Here is a 27,009-nt window from a genome sequence, read left to right as displayed (position 1 = left end):
CGTCAACGTGGTGCTGACGCCATAGATATGATGTAACTCAGTAGAACTGATCTAATAGAAAAGATGAATTATCAGGTTGAATAAGATTCACAAGCAAACAGTAATGGAGTGATGATTGAATTCAGTGAGAATTTAAACGTTTCTCACCAGCCAAAACAATGGGTGTAGTCTCACTATTTTCAGCCTTCTATCTGTGTGTTTGATAAGAAGGTCCTGACAAAATCCAGCTCCTTTATTTTTCTCTCTGTATCATCCTCGTTAATCAATCCCTCCACCCCTATTCCACCCTCTCTGTTCCCGTGAACCTTCCTCTCCTTCACGTCTGTCCCCTGTTCTCACCGTCTCCATAGACTCTATAATGACATTTGGTCACTGTAAAGAGCCATGATGGTGCTGTTAACTGCGAGGAGGGAGGTGGTTGTCACGGTTACCTGATGTAGCATGGTGCTGGACCATCTGCCATGCAAAAGACAGCTCCCTGCTCACTGCTGTAATTACAGAAAACCCCAAGAAGCCAGCGAGCCCTGGCATACATGAGGACAAGAGGTGTGTGTGAGTGACAGAAAAAAGAGAGAGAAATAACTGGGAGTCATCCAAGTGTGTGTGTGTGTGTGTGTGTGAGTGTGTGAATGTCCAACTAGCCAAAAGGAGAAATAGCTGAAATTGAATAAACTGAGCTATTAGCCAGAGTATAACTTTAAACAGACCTGTGACATTTCTGTCCAAAAACAGGATGCCCTGATCTGATCAGGGCAGATCAAGGCATTATTTAATAGATCCATTCGTTCCAGCTACAGTATATAAAAAGCCAGTTCCATTGCTGTTTCTATGTTTGTTTTAACCCATTGTGCTACCACATACACCAGCTGTCAAAAACTTCCTATTGTGCTCCATTAAAACACTGAAACTTTTTCCCTGTCCACAGTGTGGTGAAGCAAGGCAACCATGAGGTGCACAAACAAATAAACCGTGGCCAGAAGTTTCAGTTAATGATATCCACCCTGACAGCAAGCACAGATGCTTAAATGATCAGTTTGCTTCTCACTCTGCGACATTTTGCATGTGCACCACACCTGCTGTGCTGCTATTGACTGAAAACTGCATTTGACTCCCATGTTAGGTTAAACTACAAATATAACTGATTTATAAAGCTTCTACATGCTTAACTTAAATCTATCATGGATTGCTGCACAGGTAAAGTGGTAAAGCACAAGCTTGACTGTATCACTATTATTATAATATTTATATGTGTGATTACATTTTACAGCAGATTTTCAGGTACAGCAGAGACAGAGGTGTGTGTTTTGAAGTTTCTTTTGTTTAAAATATTTTTTTATTTTCATTCATTTGTAAATAAACCATTACATTTTCTAAAACCATTTGTACAATGTTGTCATGGCTTCAATACAAGCCCAGAATAGACAAAGCCTTTTCATTATACTTAGGCTTATAGTTATGACAGTTACAGAGGGATTGAACGTTATCTCTTCGATCAGTTCTTTAGGCCTCCTGTTGAGCTAGGCTAAAGTAAAAGCTACTTTTCACAATTGTTCATAACAGTAGATAATGAAATCAGGAATTAAATGAGTTTATCTCTTATGAGCTAATATCAGGCCAGTATGTGTCTTTGAAACAAGGCAGCTGCATTGACAAAAGAATAAGTTTGACATCATTTCTATTTATGACACCAAAATCTCTTTTGATTAAATAATGCAGTGGAATAAAAAATGTGTTTGTTTTAAGGTGATATCATTTAGTTTTAGAGGTTTTATGATTCATCTGTTATTCATCTAGTAAGCTTATTATACTTGGTTGCAGCACCTCGCCTTTTTCTCCATTTCTTATTTTGTGTTTCCTTTTCAGGACGATTGAGATCGGCTTTACAGTGCACTTGTTTTGTTATGTTGTTTCGATACGGTCCAATACAGACAATGTAAGAAAAAAATTGTGAGGATATGTGGCTGTATGTAGCCCACACTATTTACACACTATTTATTAAACCCTTGTCAATAAGACTACTATAGGAATATTGGATTGATTCCTGCAGAGGACCAGTGGACGAATGACAATAAAAACAGGAATACTGCGATAAGAATACTAACATCATATTTCTCCATAGGTTTAGTCCATGACTGTGGATGACTCACTGGCTGTGTGCATACAGCTTTGCAGCTATAGAATGTACAGTTTTTTCCACCCACAGCCCCATCTGACTATGACAGACTAAACCATTTGCCTCCATTTTCTCCAACTTGTAAAAACAGATTATTTTATTTTTTCCCCGAACATTGTGATCTGCTCTTCTGAACAGTTACTGCAAATCGAACATGCCATTTGATGATCAATCAATCATTGTACCTGAGCTGAATCAGGTTCCTCGCTTATCTTTCCTCACACTCAGTTAAGACTTATAGCACTCGATGAAGACATATGTGGCCTTGGTCGTGTGATGAAGCGCCTCTGCTCTTTTTCTCTGAAGGTTAATGTTATCAGACCAGTTATCACTACAGAAGTCGTTCCTTTTCTTGGAGCCACTCTTCTAGAGCAGAACCAGCAGAAACGTTTCTCTCACTTTACACAGTGTGCTGCTGATGCACATTGCCATGATGTAACAACAATAACACAACAAAACAGATAACAATAACAATATAGTTAACCAGACTAGAGGAGTTATTTCTAATCATAATTTAAAAAAACTAATAAATCACATACTTGACACTAGCGAATTTTACTTGCTCATCCTAACTGCTGAGCATGTGAAAAATCTCTCAAGACAAGTAGTTCTTACAGTCAACATTCCTGTGCAGCGACCTTAATGAAACAAGTAGCAGGAGAATGTGATTTCAGCTGTTGTTCGGCTCCTTGCCTTCTTGTCTCTAATCCCCTGGCATCAGCACATAGTGAGGGTGAGTGGACTGGACACTTCGGAGCAAGGATCACAAGCGGTCCCTGTGGGGATGGTTACCAAGGGCAACAGCATAGGTCACACACAGGTATCACTGCACTGCATTGACCAGGGTGAAGAATTTGGTGAATAGAAAACTACTGCTGCTGTACTTTTTATAACAAAGTGCAAAAAAAAGCAATTAAGAACCAAATGTGGTTTAAATTGCTTGGTGATCCAATTAAAACTGAAGCCCTGCAGATAGCAGTCTGCTTTTAATGAGGTAAAATTAACAGCATTAGCATTGCCTCCTCCTGACTGTCTCCCATATAAGAACTTCCTTCTTTTTGCCTTTTCATATTTTTCTTCCTGTGGGCATGTCCTGTTCTGAATGTCTGCAGAAAATAAATATGTGTATTTGGAGTTATTATCGCTCTCTAATTTACCATAATGAAAGTGCTAGCCTGCGCTGGCGGATGAGCCATTTTAATTTAAGCGTCGAATGCAGGCCTGCATATTAATGACCTTATTTGCATAAATCATGTCACTCCACTCGGGATTCCAATTAAACCCTTGATTAATTGCTCGGCTGACCCGTTAAATAGAATCCTTTAAGTGGTTCAACAGGCCAACACAGCCTGTTGACACACACACACACACACACACAAACACACCACTGTAAACTCACACATGATTTACTCCAAATAAAATTCATCAGAAGAAAAGGGATCTACTAATTTTGAGATGTGAACATCACACAGAAAGTGTGAAACCTGCAGGATGAAATGCAGTGTCAATAGCTCATCTCACAGAGTCAAAATCCAGTTAAGGAGAGAGACGCTTCACTTGTCCAACAAGATAAGGATATCGTTTTCACTGATAAAGATGAAAACCACACCACAGAAAGTGTTTGTGTGTGTGAAACAAGACGTTTTTCCAAATTTCCCTATTTTTCTGGTACTTTGGCTTGCATTGTGGCATTAGAATAAATATATTTTATGAAAAAGAAAGCATAAAAAAGTTGCTTTACACAAATTGCACTGTGACTTAAACTACTATTTTCCTCAACAAATTAAATATAATATCAAATACTAGGTTAAACAACAATTACTTCTTCACTCTTCTCAGTTTGGACAACTGTGAAAACACCTCTGTGGCCTTGTTGTGGCTGCCTTTCTATTTACTATGTTTGTACACTCTAGTGCTAGTCAGTAACAGATCAGATCAGTGTTTCTTATTTTCACTGGGCTACAGCTGCACTGTGTTTGAGGCTAATGCCTGAAAACAACCGACAAATGAAGTCTAATTATAGTGGCCTGCTGTTCAAGCCGAAAACGTTAAGTTGTAAATAATGTTCAGGAATTGGCAAAGATTAACACCATTTCAAAAAGCACTGCATTTATGAGTAATGATCACAGTTATTAATATACAGGAGACAGGGCTCTCTATCAGTTCATGGTGGAGACGTGAAACATTATGATGGTGGCACCGACTGGCCAATCAAACACACCAGCTGTGAAACAACAAACAACAGCTTCCATATCAATAAATGACATTGTAATGATATGATATTCTTAGATGGTACCATCAGCTCCCTGCCGTGTACGAAATGACTGTTTACAGTTGTTACTATGGCAACGACAAGTATGTGCAGTGTTGTAAACCAGCCCTCAATTGGATGTTGTAATCTCACTGCAAATGCACCTTAGAAAAATTCTAACCCGTCCTGTTCACGATTCAACAGCGTTTCATTCGACAGAAATACTGACGAAACGCATTGTCTAACAGTACATCATGCAAGTTTCAGGTTTTCTGCATGTTTTCAAGCAATGGGTGTATTTATCTGCAGTATGGGGCTTGGATAATGAATGATGCACATCGACTGCAGCAGAGCTTCACACCCACTTCAGCACTATAAGCTCTGCATGCCTGCTGTCAGTCACTGACTCTCAGGTCACAGAGCTGGCCTCTGGCAGTTTGACTGACAGAGAAAGGCATGTGCCTGAACAAGTCATTGGTTAGCTGTATACTGTCAACCACTACTGGCTAGTCTATACAGTATGCTGTATAGTACATAGAGAGTGGTTCCAGTTTCTCAAATGTGGAAAATTGTTGCTTTTTTGGGAACAATTTAAAGACATAATCTTCATCGGTGGGATATTATGCTTGAATTTGTTCACTATTATGAGACTTTTTACCAACTAGAGATTATGGTGCTGAAAATAACAGCAGATTCATCGATAATGAATATAATTCATTGTTGTAGCTCTGGTTATTTGTTATTTGGTTACTTTTCTCAATAGGGTTACAGCTTTTAAATATCTCAGGTTGAAAGTTGTCAAAAATCTTTACAGCTAATATGGCTTAATCTGATATTTTCCCCCTCAGATATCAATATCAGTATTTGCATAAAGTATGTGTGTGTGTGTGTAGGAGTGTCAAAAAGAGATAAACTTACAAAGGCACAGACAGACAGAGACACACACAGTGAACGAGAGAGGGAGAGAGATAGAGGTGTAAGGTATATGTGCCTGACTCCATGCTGTACCTGCTAGACTTGGCAAGGGCAGGACAGGTGCTGTCATCTGACCCTCTCCTCTGTTTCGCTGGCTTAATGCCAATCTGCCAGGCACATCGGATTAATATCTACCAGCCTGTTACGTGGCTCTGCCCTTACGTCACTGTCCTCTGCTCCTGACTCTACAGTGAAGCTGCAGCAATGGACAAGACACATGCAAATTACACACAAACACACTGGTCACACTGAGGCATGCCAGTAACGCCATGCTGGATTTCACTTTGCTTTAAAAAAGGAAAATTCCTGCACACTTCTGAAATTACAACATTTAGTAACTCAATACATCAGAGTAATGTTTCAGCATGTGCTGAATTTCATCAGCACATGAATTCTCCATGAATGCCTCCCATTTTAAAGATACTGAGCTCTTTTCTGTCACACCTGCATTAAAGTACTGCATGTGCAAGTTTTTCCTAATCTACAAGCCATACTGCAGTTCAACAGGGTGCCAAAGAGAGAATCATGGAGTGAGAGAGGCTTGTGATTGTGGAAGCCACAACACAGACTTGACTTCCTGACTTTTTCTTCGAGGACTCTTGTAAATCAGCTGAAATCAGTAACTTTATTGTTTTAATGCATTTAAATGAGAAAAGAGAGAAATACTATCAGGGAATATTGCTAACAGGGAGCTTGACTCTGGTTTTAATGAAGATAAAATGAAGACAAAATCAATAAAAGTTCAGGATGAATCAATTAAGATAAAGTAACAAAGATATTTTGTTTAATTAAAGGACAAGGAGGAAAGGATAAGTGCATTAGTACAATATGTGTGTGTTTCTGTATCTGTATCTGCATGTTGCATTCACAGAAAATCTCTAATCGGTATGTCTTGGCTTTGCTTTGAGTTGCAAGCCTTTCATTTTTGTTACACATTTGCTGAATAAAATGAATATTTTCATAAAAGATTTCCCCCAAGAAATCTTGAGGAGAAAATGTATTATTTTGGAACTGTTTCTGAATTTGCTTTGCTTGGTTTAGATGTATCTTCTGTATCAAAACCTCTACAAAAAACTCACCCACTCTGAAGTATTAGAGGATCTCTGAGTTATCAGTCTACATACAGGAGCCTATAGCTTGCCAGTTTTTTCTCTGGGAATTTTATCATGACAATAGTGAAGCCGCCTCGGGGCCCTTTTAAGCTTCCCTCATTTCATTTCCATCTCTATTGCTCTCTGAGTTCAGTTACATTTGGCAGTGCATCACCATGGCAGCGGACACTGGCCCTCATGTCTGACTCAGACATCATCCAGAGCATTTCAGCTCTGAGTGAGTCATAATGAGTCCTGCTCTCCGCTGCTACAGCGCTGAAAATAGGCTCACTTTCCTCCTTAAGATTTCTCTGGGGAGAACGCCTGTGATCATCTCTCAAAGTGCTTCTTTCATTCTGCAACAAACATGTCCCAAAATAAGAAAAAGCTAGGAATGTTGGGACCCAGCCAAGTGGATAAAGACTGTTTTTTTTCTGTTAACAGGATATGGACACAAGGACAGAGAAGACAACATAAACACACATACATAGAAGCTGTACATACAGGCTACTGTTTTCTATATGCACATGTAGTTCAGACAGTCAAACGAGAGTCTAAATATGCTAATTTCACAATAAACTTCTGTTAAACTCCTCAATTTACATAAAGCCTTATCAAATGCGTGCAAAGAAAATTATCCAACACAGTTTGTTTTTTTTATGTACCACAATTATGTGTTTATGTCCAATCTATATGTAAGAAAACATTTGAATAAATTTTTTATTTAACTATTCACACAAAAACAATAAAAAGCCAGAAAAACTCTGGGTATTCATTCTTTAAAACTACGTTTTTTGTTATATATGATAGTATCACATATAAATAATAATCTGTATCTGCATAATCAAATACTTTGAATGTATAATGTCTGTGTGATATTTGCACTATGTGAAACAATCACATCAAAATTGTCATGTTTTTTTTAAAGCTGCACAATTACATCAAGCAGACATTTTCAAATCATTTAATTCACAGACATTTAGCCTGAGATGCAGTATTTGTTTGAAAATCTTTGTGTCTTTACAATAATCTAAAAAAAGCTGTCAGTTTGAACAGTTTTTGGCCTTGCAATACAGGTTTATAGAGATGGAACAGATGAGCCAACACAGAAAGTTTGAAGTTCCTCACCTAACAAATCAGGATAGAGCCCTGCGCAGTGGGACTGAAATTCATTTGGCTTGTATGCGGTGTGTGTGTGTATCACATGCATTTCTGTGACACAGCCTCCGGGCCCACAGTTCTGCTAAATGAGAAGCTTCCTTTTATTGTGATGGGAGGGGAAGACAAGGGATACACGAGGAGGGACGGATATTTCCTCGCCTGAAATTTGTAAATGAGATTTGCTAACCCTGGGCACAGCATCCATTCCGGGCTCTACGTCAGGGGAAAACAGTCATTTCTGTCTCTCAATTTCCTCTATCTCTGAAATCTATACACTTCAACTAAGGCAGATAATGCGGAGCAGTCTGCATGCTGGCCTGTCACTCATCGAGACCTGTGGTTCATTTAACCTTTATACACCTGCAGAACATTGCCATCAATTACTCCCTGGTTCTTTTTGTAGCTTATTCTAAGAACCTAGAGGCTGAACTTTACAACACTGAAAAAAAATTAGATATCAATTAAGATATTTCCTGATTACTTGTTTCAAACATCTCCCTGTGAAACAGCTTACAGGCATATTTTGTGTTATTCGATGCAGCAAATCCTGCCTAGCTAGTAATACAATTAAACACACAGAGAGAAGAGGAAGGAGCTGGTTCCAGTCCAGACTATTATGATGTTACTATATTGGAAGAATGTGTGGTGTTGGGGTCTTTGTTTTTATTTTAATTGGTCAGTTATTTTTACAACTGAAACTGTGACAGTGAGTGTTATTAAGTGTGCACAAAGAAATATCAGAAGAAGGTGGTGAGAAAACAGTGTGTGATTATTAATACTGAACGAGATTTGCTGTGAAGTGATTAAACTATTTCAAATTCAAAATTAAAAGTTTACTATTTCAAAGAACAGTGAGAGTGAATACTGAAACACTCATATTATTAATTAATTAGCAAAAGGACACAAGCAATGATAATTTTAAAAAGTTTTTTTTTTATCAAAAAAGAAAATATTTGGTTAAAAAAAATATGCAGCTAATCTAGACTGCTCCATTGTAGTCTTATTCAGCAGACCTGCTATGTCTGTATATGTTAGGTAGATAGTTACACTAGACAGAAACCTACAATTTTTATTTTGCGATTTAAGCAACTGATCCTGCTCTGTATGTAAATTTTACCTTACTTAGATAGGATTAAATGTAAAGTGTAAATCTAAATCACCACAAAAGCTATCTCACAGCAGTTGTATAGAGCAGGTCTAGACCACTTTCTTTATATTATTATATTTACAAAGAGTGACCCAACAATTCCCATCATGAGCAGCACTAGGTGACAATGGCAAGGAAAAATTCATGGAATTCTTCTTGTGGTCTTTACCTCCATAATGCTGTTAACATCATTCCTACATTCAGGAACCTGCCACATTCTAGAACACACTAGGAAAGCTGTGTCCCTCACTACACTGGCTATGATGTGCCTCTGTCAGTACTGAGCCTTTATTACAAAACATTAGATCAAGCAGTCTCCATCAAGCCGTTGTATCTTCTTCTCCTTTCAGTAAGACTTTTGAAAATATGCTCACCTGGTCATTTTATAGTATCAAACGAATGTCCTTGCACATACACATACATATATGCATGAATATTTGAAATTTATCTTGAGTCATCTTTATATTTTATAACTTGCTTATATCCACCCTATACAATTACAACAAAACTTCATATTACTATCCTTTCAAGCTGTGGTCTAAAATCCAGCTCTATAAAACAATAGCTTTGTGATACAACAGTTCAAAATGATCCATGTGAACACAGTCTCAAGGAGGTTCTTTGAGTAGCCACAGAGCACAAGCGTGCAACAAAGAGTTATCTATCTGTCCAATAAAACCTCCCTGTGTGCTAAAAATAGGCCCATTCAGAACAGCATAGAAAGAGGATCTGCTCCAGCCCTCCTAGCACAACAGTCCATGCTCTCAATCCACCCCACCACCCTTCCGATGGGATTTGCTAACCCTGTGCAAACGTGCCAGTGACCCAGTCTCCTCGCTTTCTCCTTCAAGGCCTGTTAAGATCTACCTAAGACAGTGATTAACATCATTACGAGTGTTACTTAAATCTGCTGGTGGCAACACATAGGAGAGAGGACACATGTAATTATATACAAAGATGCTGAAGGAAAAAAACACTGTAGTGACATCCTTGCCATTTTTCTGAGCACAAACTAACAGGAGAGGCAATGGGAGAGCAATATTAGTCAAGCACACCTGAGTGAAGACCTTATCAGACAAAATGTGAAAAAATCTGTGAGTGGATCCTTATGGTTGTGAAAGGCCTTCACATGATTGATGATGATTTCAGTGTTTTTTGTTTTTTTTTTAGCAGTTACAATATGTGGTATTCGTCAACCATTCTACAGTGCTGGACTTTGGCAATTAAAAAAGAAAAGAAAGGAAGACCGCATGAAAACTGCAGAAAATAATGGAGTCAATGGCAGGAAGAGGAGAGTGTGATCGGGATTAGAAGGCAATCTGGATTAGTCAGAGGATCTGGGGCTCACGCTGCTGCTACTGCAGGCATCGGATGACACATGCACAAAAATGCCAAGTCAGGCTGAGAGCCTGAGACAAGAAATGTGTGTGTACCCATGTGTGTACCTGTTGTCATTTGCTTTCTTCCAGCTTACACAAGCCTTCTGCAATTTTACAGGATGAAATCGTGCATTGTGATATTCTAATTCTATCAGACAGAAGTCCCTCGAGAAGAGCACTACGAGATATATATTGCTATACACTCTAATCATGCACTGTGTAATAGCTCTTTGCTTTAATATCTATAAAGTTAACAAAGCACTGGCATAAAGTCAAATATGTATTCTATCCTTTTCAGTACAATTGGCTCATATAACAAGCAGACTAATAATACTTGAGAAATAACTTAATTACTGCTCGCTCTCCGCAGCGCTCTAATTATAGCCTTTACAAAAGAGCAGCAGTAATGCACTTTTAAGTGTAATGGGAGTTTACCTAATTAGGCCTATCACACACAGGCACACGCATGCACACACACACTCACACACTGGCGAGAAAACTGTCATTCAGTAATTAGTAGTGGTGATGAAACCCTCTATTACCATTTCATTTACAGACCATCACAGGGCACAGTCGACTGACCTGTATGCTTGCATACAGCCAAGCTTTGCTAACAGCTTTTAAGACAGTAATATCTTCATGACACAACTGTGGCACAGCGCAGTGTGATACATTAGATGGTTTGCCTTTTTATTTCCACTATCAGTTAAAAGCCAGTACAGTATTTTACCATTATCTACTCGTGTAATAGCTGTCTTATATCTCCATCGGTGGTGTTAATGAGTGGGCAGGCGCGGACTAACTGCTGCAACTAATAGGGCTGGTCACACAGTCTAACAAGGTGTGAATATATGTATTACAGGCCCCAGGGAACATAATAGAGGTGTTTGCTCTTATTATCACAGAGCTGGTGGGGTGCCCTAATGATGCCCCTGTAAGCAGCGAACCAACCCATCTCCCACCCAGCCAGTCATCACAGTGCTCAGGTCTTTGTTTTAAACTTCAACAGATGTACAGATGTACCTTACTTGGCGTGGACTCCAGAGACCTGATGTTAAAATGAGGTAATTCAAATATATCCTCACGAGTTTGCCAAGCTATGGGTTATTTGCTTTCTCGTTTTAACCCAAATGAAATGGCATGTACCACCGTTGCCAAATCTCCGAATGGGATACATGAACTACCTCGTAAAATAATTTTCACATGTGGCCAAAAATATCATGGGACATCTTGAAACAGTTTGCTGGTTTTCAAACCTATTCCATGGCCAAGTCATGGGGATGGCATGTCTATAACATCCACAGTAAATGCCAATGCTCACTGTGTGAAGCACCCAGAAGATATGAGAGAAAAAGCACTTGCCAACCACTATAGAGACACAGAGTCAGTCCCCACTAGCGTTCCTTCCAGCTTGGCTGTTAATAGTAATGTGGAAGGGGTAGGGATCTTGAGAAAGTGTTTAACTTCTTGCATATTATAAGCTCCTCTCTCTTTAGGGTGAAGAATTGACCAGCCAGACTCCATGGGAGTGAAGACACATGGCTGTCCACAACCTTCCCAGGACACCTAATATTGATGATATACCAGACAGCAGACCCGCATATGACGCCAAGTCTACTCAACACGCATTTGACCTGCTTTGGATCCACTCATGAAACAGCTGTCTCCCTGCCTCACACTGTCAGCACAGACTTCAGTCTGCAATGTACTTTCAGTGTTCACCTGATAAACCTGAAAATTCCCCCAAATTACACTGAATAGTTCACCTGATGAAGTTTCCTCTGATCACCCATATGTGCACTGTTTCTCTCTCCTCTCTCTCTCTCTCTCCTTCTTCTTCTCTCTCACCTCTCTCTCTTTCTTTGTCAGTGGGTTGGTTAAATGACATTTAAATGTCAGTATCACTTAATTAATTTCCATTCCTGGTAGCAATGTCAGTTCACCAAAGATGGGCAAAGTTCAATTTGTGTCTGAACTTGGTTGAGAAAAGGGTCAGCTGACATAGGTTGGCCCATACATATAGACACCAGGCACAGGTTTAACCAACATCACTGTGTCAGTCTGAACAAGGTATTACAAAACATGCAAGAAAGCCCCATAAATAATAATCATCACAGGAGGCAGCTGTAGTAACTTAAATTACTATTACCTTCCATATGATGTATTCTTACTTAAGATGGAGCTGTCAGTCAGACGTTAGAGCCAACTGGTTAGTATGCATGCTGCATTTGCCCACCAAGGTCAATACTGCAGTAAGCTTTACTAAAAAGCTTTCTTTTTATATTAGTAATGCCAGTGCAGAGGGAGAAATCCGGCAGCTTGGCTTGAAATTAGAATCAAAGGTAGAAAAACAATAGCAATCAAAACCAAAGAGCAGTTGACTCCACAGGATGTATTACTGCTCTCTAAAGCAGTAACAGCATATAGCTACAGTTTAATAATATACTCTGACCAATGTTGGCTCTTATCAGTAGCTACTAAACATATGTTCATTTATTTACCCTTGTCAGCTGCACAAAATTAGCAGCTGTCTGGTTGTTGTTTATTTCAAATGAATATGAAATAGAAATGCTTGCTTTCTGTGGGTGTAAACAGAGCTTCAAGTTCGGTTAGCAAGTTCACTTCTCAGGCCAGTCTCAGCTGAGAACTCCATGCATATGCCTTCTCAGCAGAAGGATGTTATTCTAATGCATAAACACTATGTTGTGTTTACAACTAAATACATGCCAAAAATGTATCAAAAGAAACTTTCATTTATTACTTGCATTGTGTGGTATATAAAAAATAAGGACTGATTTACTGTTTTATTAATAAATGTAATGTTATTTAATATTTTAATATTTATGGATGTAACATTGAATTATTCTTACATGGTTGATTGAAGCCATAAAAGAAAATTACCATCTGAATTGCAGCTTTTCTTTGCCATGTGCATTTCACAGCCTACCCCACACAATTGTGGTTTCAAAATTAATGGAACATCATTTCTAAACTATTGTTATTTAGAAGAATATTTTCAGAGGCCCTCTTGATGTAAGATTAGTGTTTTGACTGGATCAATAAATTAATCCCACCAAGGCTTAAGAGGTAACATTGTCACTGCTGTTATTTTTATGTGTTTTTTTAATAATAATTTAATTTGTTTGTCTCACCTACTAACACTTCTCAGTAAAGTTGTACTCATGTGTTTCCTATCATTACACCCTGTTAAATGTTGTGTATAAGAGGGTAGACATGCAATTTTCCAGCACGCAATAGATATTATAGGACAGATTTAATAAATTACCATTTTTATATCTTGCGGTTTCTATTTTAGATTTTCATTTGTTTGGGATTACATGAAGCAGTGTAAAATTTTCAATAAAACATTCAAGCGGCAAAAAAAAAAATAAAAAAAAAAAAAATCTCATATTGCTCTTTTGCTTCCTCAAGATGTTATGAAGACTGCAAGCCAAGTCTCATCTAAATACTGGAAAATATTGATGCTAAGGGCTTGATTATAATTAATCAAACGACATATCCGAGTGGAACCAGATTGTCCAAATGGAAATATTTGAGCGCATGTGTCACAACTAAACAGTGTAGCATCTGTCAGAGCAGAGAGAGCAGAGCTGAGGTCATCACCATGTGGATGCTCTCACCTAGACGATGTCCAGAAAAATACAGTTATATATCAAGACACTTCATGCTTACAGTGATAGCATTATCCTAAGTCATTATCATTGAACAAAGCTAATGACTTAATTGTATGAGGTTTGATTTTCTTGCTCAGAGTAGTGTACCATTCTATGCACTATTATTCTCATATAGACACACATTTTGTGAGTATAGGTGTATAAGTGAGATACATAAGTATAAGTGATACTGTGGCTCAAAGTTCCAGATATAATGAGGAGTATAGTATACAAACCATTACCATATGCTGGAAAAACACAAATAAAATGGCATCAGCAGCTGTCTCCAATTCTGAATCTGATCTATCCCCAGTTTCCACACTTACTGGGGCTTGATTTGAGCTAGAAACCAGGCACTGAGTGGAGGAAACAAAACAGTACATTTTTGTAGGCAAATCAAAAAATACAGTTTGATAGCATGACTAATATGAAAACAAGCCAAACTGTCTCCCTTTTTTCCTACAGTGTGCAAATGGTTGCAAAAGTTATTATCCATTAAGTTCCTCCTACTGGTACCGTTTTTGTTTAGAAAAAGCTAAATGTACTATAGCATGTGGCATTATACAAACTCAGCATTGGCTGTAATGATTTTAGTGATTTGTAATGACATGCAGCATATGTTAAGGCCAAAAAATAATATTACTATTTTCATCTTGCCACAGAAAATGCCCAGTCTCAATCCCATCTTGATGAGTGAGACACAAGACACAATTTAATCTTGGAAATAGAAAACTGATAGAGAAAGGAGTTTGGAAGAATGAAATATGGGGTACTTGTAAAACCAATTACTGTGGGCCTCTTTATGTGTACCCACTACCTAATAAGATCCCACTTTGTGATGTAGAGTGGCCACAAAAAACAAACCACATGTTTCTGAAGTTAGTAAAACATGTAATCCACTAACATTCCCTTTGAGGCAAGGATTGTCAAACTGCATATTATGTTTTTGCATTTCTACAAAGAACAATTGCCTATTAAATGTGTTGAACAGAGCAGTTTTATAACTTTGAGAGCCACATGATGTGCAGTCTATAACCAGAAATGAGAACTTTAAACATATTTTCTGGCAAGATATACAACTCTTGAGAACTCCACTCTGTGAAAACTAGGATTGAGTATTGCTAATGTAGCACATTTGGCAATTCTGCACAAGTCTTCCTTGACCTTTGCTTTGCTGCCAAGTCATCACAAACCGAGAGAGTGAACAGTTCCCAGCCTTGACACTGAGTCAGACACAACCCCCTAACAACAAACATGCCTCAGCCTCAGTGTGGCAGACACACAGCAAACATCCACAGGGTGCACAATTCATTAAAAAATGAAAATGCAAGGGGCTGATTTTTTTTTTTTTTTTTTTTTTTTTTAATCACAGCGAAGGATTTTCCAGATGGCCTCCTAAACAGGGTGTTCTCATGCTTATGTTCCCATGCCAAATTGCTGGCCTACAATTCAAGTTGCACGTCCAACAAATATTTCATTTTAAACCAACTAAAGGCATAACAACAGCAGCAGTGGTTTTTTTCACGTTCTCTGCAAAAAATAAGAAAAATCTGGCTTTGAAGTATCCTGAAATACCTTGTATTGAATTCAAAAAAGAACAACAATGTGATTTTTGTCAACACTGCATAGCCTTAAATATGTAAAATATTCTTCTACACACACACACACATACACACATGCAAGCACATGCAAAACAACTTCCACCATAGATCTCAGAGGTGACTTTCTTTTCAAGACAGTCACCCTGAACACCTGTCAGCCACAAAGCTGACCACTGTTTATATGCCGTTTGAGAGCGTAAAGGCTGGAGGTCAACGGGATAGGATGTTGAAGTGAGGCAGAGCTGGACTCATGACTGGTGACTCCGCTGAGCCCAATGAGTCCCCTTAGGTCATCTGTGTCGAGGGGGGATTAGGAGCGGTTGGTGATCCCATCAAAGCAATGTGTCACCAGCACCGTGTCTTACCACTGAGCCACACACTCCAGCGAGCACTGATCCCCTTAACTGACTCTCAGCGGACCCGGCAACTAAGGCGAGCTGACAGCAGGGCTATTTTCGGGCAGAAATCACCCCTGTTTGGACAGGGCCACAGATAGAGATGGCTGGGGCCCATGCCATCGCTCTCCATTAGAGAGAATGAAAAACACAGTGAGGAGCCCACTTTGCCACTTTGCAGCAGAGAGCAACCTTTGCTCGCGACAGCTCCCAGAAACAGATGAGGGATAAATGTGTTGTGACAGCAGCTAATAAGGTCCCTGTCATCTGCTGGTAGTGTGTGTCACTGTGTGTGTCTGTGGCTGCACACGTGACTGCCCATGTGTCGTCTATGTTTATACTAAGAGTATGCTTTGAACAGAGGAGTAAAATGCACTGATAAGAGATAAAGAGCCACTAAAAGAGGTTGTGTCTTGATATATTGACTACATGATAAACATTTGACATGCTTGATCATCCTCTGTACTTTTTATGACGGATTAAAGAACCACTGGATTAAAATAGTACACAGGAACACAAATAAAGTTTCTACAAATAGCCAGAGCCAGTCATAAAACGCATTAAATAGCATACAAGTCAAAATGATTAGCATTTCCCACCATTTATATTGCTCTTGTTAGTAAAGAAGCTTGTAAAACTTTTCTGAAAAGAGCAATCTAAGCAAAATCCTGGCAATCTAAAGTTTACAATAGGCTAGGCTACCTATGCAGTGATCACAAATAGAGCAAAGGATTCAAAAACCAATTTGTAATGCTCTTTCACCCTCTCACTAATGATCATCCGTCCCTAATACACAAGATCATGGACTAAGGCTTGACCTTGGTCACCAAACCAGGAGCTAACCCTATTACTTCCTGCTCAGGAAACTCCAGAGACAATATATTTACCTCACTTCACCAGATAGGAATACAGTACAGTTTGAGAGACACACCATTCTAAGTTGTTTTTTTTTTTAAGTGCATACTGTCAAACAACAAAACAGCAGTGTGTCTGTAAAGTGACTTTTTTCAAATGATGTCTCTTTTTGCCTTATTTATAACTTATTAGTCATGTGTTGTGGTAACTTTCTCAGCTCAGTCATGGCTGGCCAGTAACAGTCAGTTGTTTCAACACTGGGTGCTGATGTAAATGCTGTATCACCTCAACTCGTGGCGGGATATTTTAGTAGTGTTCCTGCAGTGCGTCATTGCAGTTTTGCTAAATTAGCACCTTGCAGAGGTTTCATCAAGCTGTCTGGTGAAATGTGGCCATACTTAGGACTTCATGTTTAGAGGATCTGTGATGATCTCCTGGTTGCACTTTTGTCTGTCTGTTCATGATTATCAGTATGTTTCTGAAACTGAGTGAAGAAACAGCCGGGACCCAATGATAGAGTTGAGCTGCATTTGATTACTGTACAGATACCAGATATAATAATAATATAATAATAGTAATAACATTAATAATGGCTTTGTTCTACTGAAGTGCACCAGTACAGCATGACAGTGCAACAGTGAGTCAGCATGCATAATACAAGGACCCTCAAACCAAAGCTCCTAAATGGAATTCAGTCATCATTAGTTTTATTATTTACAACTGTTTTTCTCTGTGGAAATTAAAGATGTCTTCCATGAAAAAACATCTGTAATTGTGTCCAATTATTTCTTTTCGCAAATTGATACAGTCTGCATAATTTTTACTTGATGTACACTGGTGCAAGAAAAAAAATCTTGCCATTGTAGGCAAAGCACTGATTTTACATTAGTGAAATAAATAAACACTTTCATTTACCTATGCTAGTAAGGTATGAGCCAGGCATAAAACCAGTGCCATGGGAGCATAAAACCTAAATGAAATGCAGCTATTTCTGATGTCATTAGTTACACCTGTTTGACAAGTCCACCTGTTTTCCCTGATAAAGGTCTTTTGAAAACTGCAATTGGGTTTCACTTATTTCGTTTTCATGCTGAGCTGCTACTTTCCAATCCTTCCTGCCACAACATGTCATGTAATCTGTACTACCTAAACACAACACATCTCATTTAATTAACATTTACTGTAGTTTTATAGTATAGATATGCATCTAAATTGGATTGGTTTTATTAATTCAAAATTACATTCAGAAAACTAAATATCTTATTAAGACTCTTCAATCAAGACAGAATTGTTTCAAAATATTCTTGTATTACAGTAGCTTAAAAAATGAGCTTCCAATAATGCTCAGGATAGCATTACAGTAATGAGATTATCACATAAGCTACACACATGCAGTTGTACTGGATCTGCCTGCGGTCCTCTGCCATCACAGTCAAGTCACATCTCACCTCTCTGCAAAGCGACTGACTCTGAAGGCATTTTCCTTGAAATAGTCTGGTGCATGGCAGTGAATATTTGTGCTGTCAAAGGATTAAGACATCACAGCATATCTAAAACTATTACAGCTACAATTTATTTTACTTTCCTGACACAGCTGAGCAGAGAAGCCATTAATTTTCTCAACAAAATGGAGAAGTAAGGACTTTTTAAAGGTCCCTATTATTGTGCAGGTTTTGAACCACCCTGCTGGATGCTCCACACACACACACACACACGCACACAAAATCATTTGGTTATAACAGGTTCCATTTGTTGTAGTAAAAAACAGACAGCCATGTGTATGCGTAAATGTACAGCATTTGACAAGGTGCCAGTTTTCAATTTGTCTGCTTGCAAAGAGCCCATTGTAATTTGCAGTTTAATATGCATATTACAGTCATGCGCGTATTGTGCTGTTTCCATGATCAGGCATACTGGCATATTGATTAACCTGCGCTTTAGGAAACCTGCAGAGGCTTGGGGCAGACTCCTGGGCTGCTCCTTCCACACGCCATCAGCCAACTTCCACTATCCATTCATATCCGGAGGAGGGGTGTGGGATCGATGGCATGCCGGGATGCTATTAGAGCTGAGGCAACTAGTCAGCCAGGCAGCCACGACTTCAAAAGCAAAGTGTGGGAGGAGAAATAACACAAGGTAATTATCTGGGCCCCGCTAGCTACCACCGAGGCAATCTGTAGAATGGAGGACGAGGGGGGCTGTGGAGGTGGTGTTCAGGATGTCTGTCCATATTTACCTCAACTCACTGCACTCTGCTCACTCCAGCAATGCTGATGGAGAAGACAAAAACTTTATCAGCAGACATTTTTATTAATTTCATCCTATTACCTGATATTTTTACCTGGCATCCTTATTCTGATTGTGTGCAACTTCCAGAAAAAAAAGAATCAATTCTTATATAAAGTTGGGTGAGAAAATTCTTTAATAGTTCAACTGCTGTTCAGCAAACTGCTGATCAATTTCAGAGTTTGCAGAGTTTACAAAAAAAGTAGTAATTAGAGCGAATAGTATCCCAACCTGTCACACTACTGCTGAAGTCAAATTGCCTAGCAAGGTGAGAAGCCATCTGCTTTTCCAGTTAACTTTAAAGTCATGATGAGTGAAAAACCATTACTGCAAATGCCCCAAGAGCATCTGGACAACAAGTCATCACAAAGTCAAGAAAGTTCTTATCTGACTGCAGCTTATACAAGTTGATTTTATTGGTTAGCAAACATGAAATTAATTCTAATCTTGACTATGTAACGTCTGCATAGATTTTAATTTTCTGATCGCTCATTTGGAAGTGCACACAAAATCTTCAGTCAGAGCAATTTAATATAATTTGCTTCCTCTGTTCCTGATTTGTGTAATCAAAATAACAGCAATAATCACTGCTACATCTATTCCACTCCACGCCTAAAAGCTCAATCCCTAATGACTCATTTCTAATGGAAAGAAAACACAAATTACCTCAGCAAGAAAGATATAGCTCTATTTTACATACATATGAGAATATGAAATAAACTCTGTAGAAATAGTGTGTATATGCACAGGCATACACTGTTAAAATAAACAACAATTATAAAAAATTGCAGAATCAGCAAGCTAACTCCTGCGTGCCATAGGCTTTGTGCTTCCCAACTTATCTCTGCTCCCAGTGCAGATAATGAGTTAAAGGTCAGTAGGCTGTTATGACACCAATTAGTGCAATATTTCACATCTGCACTGTAACTCATCATTGTTGGTGGTCAGCTGATGCTCGGAGATTTTTTACAAAGCTAATTGCAGAATAATGAGCACAAACCAATACAAGGATGCCAGTGAAATAATCCCTCAGGGAGATTTAGAGGTCACGTCCTGCTCTTCAGTTAAGTGTCACAGATCAACACAGGGGTCAGAGTACAGGGCCATGCTGAGGTTAAAGTGTAGGGATAGCTTTTAGACCTTTGGCTCAAACCTTTAAAGAAAAACTGTACCTAATCTTCCTTGAGGATTCTTCTACGAAACATATCTTTGCTGAGGGGATCAAACCTGAGGCTTTTCTACCCAAATTTGCACTGAAGAACCGAAGAATTCATACTGAAATTCAAGTCAAGTCAATTCTATTTATATAGCGCAAATTCACAACAAAAGTTATCTCGAGGCACTGTACACATAGAGCAGGTCTAGACCGTACTTTATCTCTTTACCTAAAAATAAAAGATAAATAAAAAAATAGTTTTGCTAAGAAATCAATATATATTTCCTATTTGCTTGTCTGTATTATAATTTGACTGGTGCAAATCTGTGTGGATGGACACTAAAAGTCAGCTCATTTCCAATGGGTCTTTCAGTCAGCTAATAGCCTGAGGGCCAAAGCTGCTTATTCCATCTATCATTTGACCTCTCCCTATGTACCTCAGTGAGAATACGTTACTCCACGTCATGATTCCAATCACGAGGTAACATGCAGAGCACTGAGTTTACAGTTAGCTGTTAGTTAGTCTGGTCATTTGCCATCACCACAGCTGGACCCATGAAAAAAGACCCCCCTTTTTTGTATAATTCAAGAAGCTATGTAAGCATGTTGATAATTGAAAAACAGTTATTGTGTATAAATGTATGTAGGCCATACAGGACTGACATAGTCCTGCCTATAAATGCCCACCTGGACACTAGAAGCTTTAAGTGTTAAGGATCCAAATTATAGTTGAACTTCAAGTTTTCCCTCACTTAATTTTCACTCTAAATGTTGATCCACAAACACTGCTAAGAGATAAGTGTACAGTCAGTGAGTCATGTGGTGTCATGTGGCATCATATTTTAAATCCAGGATGTGCAATAGTGACCAACCATGCAAACTTTACAACAACCATTTCTAATTGCTAAACTGACACCAAGATGTCAACAGGAATCAACCAAGCTCCATGTGAAAAGGGTATGTGCTGATTCTGACACTGGAGAAGTGAAAAAAAAAATCATACCAAAGATTCAGTGACCAATTTTACACACTCCTTTTCACCACAGGTTTACTTCACAAGACATAAAACCTCACAGCACAACCACATTTAGCAGATAGCATCACAAGCAGGGGCACTTGGGGATTAAGTGCTCACTGAAGGGTACTTCATCAGTACATTGCTGAAAGTAAAATGAATTTCAAACCTTGACTTTTTTGCTCCTGGGTATTCAGATTCTGGAGACAGTCTGAGGGTTAAAACAGGAAAATTTTCTATCACCAGCTGACTCCCTTAACCTTTATGCAACAGCTGACTGCATTGTGGACGACCTCATATGCCACCACAGCTCTGAGTTTCAGCCCACAGGCCAGACTGTGCCACCTCATTCTCCATGATGTATCACTAATAAACAACAGGGCAAGCCCCAGGCAACCACCCTTTAACAAGGACAAGAACACTGGTCCACTTCCACCGATGACACCTTGATGAATAAACTGTCCAGGCTAATCGATGACACCACGGCAGAAGTAGCCAACCTGCCAACGGGTTGGTCAGACGGTGTCAGAGGAAAACACACTCTCAGGGCCACCTTCAGTAAATTGCAGCAGGTGTTGACTGAACTGCTAATTAACCAACAAACAGCACAAAAATGAGAAAACAACACACACAAACGCACACACACACACACACACACACACACACACACGAAGCCAGTAGTTAGAACCACCTGCATGAAGACAACCAGGAAGTCCTACACCACACCTGAACAAATAATATTATTTTACATTTTCAGCAGTTTTTAATGTTTTCCAAATGCTTCTGAAGCATTTTAACCTCACCAGGATAAAGACCCTAGAGGGTTATGTCAATTACTGTTTGCTCAAAATCTGCTCAAAGGACTCAAAATTGATACAGCAAGCCATGACAAGCATCCCATTCAGTGATGCCAGTAGCAGTCAGTCCCGTCATCTAGTGAATGTTTTCGTATATCTGTTGTGTTTATTCTGCCTCTATCTTTTCTGTGCTCTGAGGGCTATAGAGCCTCTCAGGCTGATTGACGGAAAGAGGTTCTGGCTCCTGCCAGAGAGGCATGATTGACATCCTTGAGATGGGAGAGAGTCAGTGAGGATTTTACTGTCACTCTTGGACGTGCAGAGGGCTCCAAGATGGCAGGGGGTTGATATGAGAATCAGCAATCACACATGGAGACTGCACAAGCCACTTACGGTCTGCATGTTATAATAAGCAATGCTAAATGTAGCCTAGATATCCTACCTGTGGTTCATAGTATGCACTCATGGTTCTCATGGCAACATAACAACGCATTACCTACTTCCTTTGAAACCGCTGAAGCCAAAGACCAAAAGTACCTACAGTTTCACTTTTTCGTGCAACAACACTGACAAGCAAACAGGTCCTTCCACCACTACATATCACACATGTCTCTGCAGGTATCAGTCCTCCTGACTTGTATGAGCAAAATACATGACATAATTTAATGCCACAAAACACACACACTGCACTGCAACTTGGTTTCTCATCACGCCAAGAGGTAACAAAATGAATGATCAACAGTCTCTCTATGTGAAAGTTCAGGACATATCACCCAGAATAGCTCAACAGACAGGCAGGATCTCATCACTCATCAGATATATATATATATACAGACACGCACACAGCACAGCAGCTGCAGATGTGCAACAGTGGGAGTCTGCAACTTACTTTTTTGTCATCCTTCTGGCTTGCTGAACTTGGCTGTGCATCCTTGCTGTGGTTGTCAGAGGAAGGCCTGCCACTGGCATCTGTCTCTCTGTCGTCCAATTCACTCTGCTGATTGGCCCCTGACCGAGGAGAGCCCAGAGGGCGGGGCTCTGCCTGCTGAACACCACTCTGGACCTCCATCTTCCTCTGCAGCGCCTAGAAAAGGTAGAGCAAGACAGAGGAGAAAAATACAGGCAAAGCAGGTGAATAAAACAGACTGCTGGTTTCTACTGAGGTGCTGATGGGTGCAGGAAATGTTGGCTGAACTTTCACTGGATGATGTAAACATATGAAGGCTTTGAGGAAGATCCTACCAAAACACTGATATTTACTTATAAAGTTAATTTGTATATTTCTTTTGCTTTATTAATTCTAAGTAGTCTGCCTAAAGTTGAAGCTCAGTGAAATAATTTTGGTTTTCTGTGCATGACAACACAGAGGCGCAATGAAGAAATGTGTCTTGGTCCAATGATCTGCACTATCAAGCCACAATCTTTACAATAAAATAACTAGACAGATAAAAATCAGCTGTTTAAGAAGGTCTCTGTCAACTCTTACTGGAACATGGAATTGTGGGTCAGCAATATTTTATATTTTGACATGTAAAAGCTGCAAAAGCACAGCTATAATTAATGCGATGACATTTGTGATGGTTGAATTCCATTTAAGTGACGTGGTTCCAGAGTATTGACATATTGTGCATGCTGGCTCACTGTCATGGCTTCCTGTGACACTTGATGGAACTGAGCCATCGTTAAAAAGGATCTCTTCTTCTCCTGTTATGACAAGTCAAAACATCTGTCCTCCAAAAAGTCTATTTAACCAAACTGTGGCTACCAATTCAGTGAGTTACAGCAGAAACCTTCCAAAAAGACTAGCTGACAGCACAAAATGAATCTGAAAAAAATTGAATGTGGTGTGTGCAAGAGAGATTCATTGCATTATATCAGTAGCAGGTGCACAGTGTTTTCAAGTCCCCAAACAATAAAGCAGAGACAAGCAAAGTAAAAGAAAAGTCACCTTGTCTGAAGGACAGATCAAAAACTAGCCATTTGAAATCAGCAGCCGGGAGATGTTTAGCACCCAGTTGCTTCATTCTGCATTCTGGGGCCATCAATAAGTTATGAGGTCAGTTGGTTGTTCTCTCAACTGAGATGAGCTGCCTCATAAATACATGTCCTGAAGGACCTTTTACCAAACATTTTAACGCTGCAGCACACTGAGAGCAGTAAGACAGGCTACAGAACTTGGAACCTTGACCTAACAGGTGAACTCACCTGTTGGCCCATATTAATTAACCCCAGTGACGTGACGCATGACGTGTTCCCGCAGCCATCTCATTGAGAAGAATGGCTACAAATCAGCCACTAATTGAGAATAATGGTGACAAACACTGAATTGCACTGTACCGCATGTTATCATAGTTGTAATACATGTGTCTGTACTGGGACTAGTTACCTAGCAGGTGAGGCTCAGGTTAACACTAAATTAAAGGACGACAGCTGAAAAAACCTTCAAAGTTGGCTCCTTCCTGAGTTGCTATTGTGCATCCGCCTGCTTTGCCTTCAGTTCACGCGTATAGGCAAATAAAGCTGCAGCTACCAATGGGCATTTCACTGAACACAGATAAAACAACTCCAGCAACATATATTACCTAACGTCGTCCCGGCTTCGAACGACTTATAAACATTATAACGAGGTTATGCTGCAGCTGACAGGGCTCCTAGAGCTGTGTATCTGTTGTAGCTTCGACAGCGTACGGCGGCAGCACACTAAACATATAAGCAAGTCGCAAAACAATGCCGAAATACCTCTGTCACTTCTTGGCTCCTCGTTATGTCAGAAGCATATCAAGAGGAAGATGCGGTAGTGCAACTTGCTTTACATCTCTGTTGTTGCTCTGACGCGGAAAGCCACAGCAGTCTGGGGCAGCACAACAGGCAACCGGTTCATTTAGTTGTATGAGAAGTTATTCCGTCAAAAACTGGCAGAGAGGGCGTGAGCCACTTCAGTCGCCGGCGCTTTAGGAGGCAGCGCGCGGTGTCAAAGCCGCACAAACCCGCTTCTGCTGCTGCTGCTGTCACGGCGGGCGTGTCCCCGCGAGCTGTCACCAAACAAACCCTCCTCCACTCCCACCCCCCTCGCGGTTACACCGAGCCCGTGTCAAAAATGGTGCCTTCAGGTGCTCCTCGAAAGATCCTGTATCCGAGTCGAGAGACTACAAGTTTGAAATGGTTGCTGCAAACAATATTTGAAGCCAAGGGAATCTACCCTGTCTCAGTATACCGTAAAGAAAAACAAATTTGAAATGTGTCTGTGTAGTTTAGGAAAACTTAAAACAAGGTATAAACTTGGCAATCACCATAGTCGTTACAATTGCAGATAATTACATGACTGGAATAAAGTTTTATTGGTAAATTATTCAGCGGTAACAGAAACCTAGTGACCAGGCACCTTGTTGGAAATACTAAATATCATCTGTAGTAGGACTACTGTAAATGCATTTTTGTTTGTGGTCCTAAACTAGTACTTACCTGTTTTAGAAAGAAAGTAACGTGGAGATACTTTTGTGACTGACTGAAAAGAAGCACTGAAAAGGAAATGCATTTGTGTGTGTGTGTGTGTGTGTGTGTGTGTGTGTGTGTGTGTGTGTGTGTGTGTGTGTGTTATTTGATTATTTGACAATTATTTATTTGACATAAATGTGTGTTTCTATAGATAAAAAATATTTTCAACCAAAAACAAACATTCGAACTATAAATGATGAAAACGGTCTAGCCCTGACAGTTCACATACTGTGAAGATAGTTTTCATAATCACACAACGGCAGCATTCTGGCTGCTAAACGTCCTCTCGTCAATATGTCCTACAGTTTCTGAAAGCAGCAAAAGCTCTACTAGCGTGGGAGGGGCCGACCTTCCAGGTTTGGGGGAGAGGTGAAGCTAGGCCAGCGCAGGTGAAAATAGATTTATTACATAACGTGCACTGTGTCAAACGACAAGAACTTGATATTTAAATGAAAATATACAAACAGTAATTATCATAATCAAACGGTAGTATAATAGACTGTCTTTCAGTTGAGTGACTCAAAATTTACATGAATGTAAAGTGGTTTTTAGATTGAGAGAATAACAATTTTTTCATGAAATTGTACTTCTAATAACATAAATCTATTTTCAAAGCCAATCTGTAGCTAAGGTTAGTGTAAATCAAGTCAAACTTCAATAACCCATCTAATACTTTGAATTAACAAAAGAAAAATTGTGATGCCTTAATTTATTGATATATTTATTTTTCTTCCTTTAACCCCTCTGTTAGCTATAGGTCTTATCCCTCCTGCCTTACAATGAATGGGTTTGTTAGCAGGTCAGTTTGTTTAATTTGAAAAATTGACAGAATTACTATAGGGAAATATTCAGTAAGCCCCAAAGATGGCCACAAGGTGGCAATATAAACTCAGTAAATAGTGAGTAGAGTGAGGCATGTTTGAAGTACCTATGTTTGGATTTAAAAAAATATAATACTACAAACCAAGTCATATTTTCTCAAGCGATAAAATTCAATTTGACACTTGGGCCTTATATCTCCTCTCTGTGTCAGTATGTAAGAATGTTGGGTTTGTGTGTTGGATGGAGGAGATGATAAGAGTCCAGGAGGTTAAGCTCTGTGTGCAGTGTTTAGCCTAAAGATGGGGCCCTCCATCTGCTGATGAGCTATAACATGAGGGATCCATCACATGGGTGTTGGCCCACCGTGTCATCTTCATTGCCTTCCTGTGCGCCTCAGCTTAGGAGCCATACTGGGGCACTGTCTCGTCCAAGCAGAAGGGAATTCACCCAAACGAACAACTGCTCCAACAGGCGGGCCCTCGTCTGTTCTGAGAGTGCTGCCACTGCCAGAGAAGGCAGACATGCAGTCAGAGAGGCAGGTGGATCGACAGGCGAACAGGCGGAGGGTAAGGCGAGGAGCAGGAGACTGGGCCCTGTACACTCAGGCCCTTCAGCATATCCAGACAGGCATGTGTCCTCTACGGGAGCCAGCAGGGACACACAGTCAGGCATGTCAGTGGCCCCAGCCGGCACAAACAGATGTTTTCTGGGTATTGTTGTTCCGGCTCCCTGGTAA

General features: G+C 39.7%; 1 protein-coding gene across 2 annotated transcripts in view; it reads right to left on the bottom strand.

Annotated features, from left to right (window-relative positions):
- The window catches only part of rbms3 (RNA binding motif, single stranded interacting protein), a 254,977-nt gene extending 229,993 nt beyond the window's left edge, over positions 1–24,984 (bottom strand). The window contains exons 1-2 of one of the 2 annotated variants that reach the window (XM_018685388.2): positions 24,696–24,984; positions 22,846–23,040 (exon numbers count right to left, since the gene is read on the bottom strand). In XM_018685388.2, the coding sequence (XP_018540904.1) occupies positions 22,846–23,025 (180 nt within the window). In that variant the 5' untranslated portion in view covers positions 23,026–23,040; positions 24,696–24,984. Of the gene's footprint in view, positions 1–22,845; positions 23,041–23,904; positions 23,923–24,695 lie in introns of those variants that run through there. The other variant, XM_051067783.1, reaches the window with a different exon arrangement.
- Positions 24,985–27,009: the final 2,025 nt, after the last annotated feature.

This window comes from Lates calcarifer, linkage group LG3 (genome assembly GCF_001640805.2).
Source record: "Lates calcarifer isolate ASB-BC8 linkage group LG3, TLL_Latcal_v3, whole genome shotgun sequence".
NCBI classification, from domain to species: Eukaryota; Metazoa; Chordata; class Actinopteri; family Centropomidae; genus Lates; species Lates calcarifer.
This window is presented reverse-complemented; position numbering and strand designations above follow the sequence as displayed.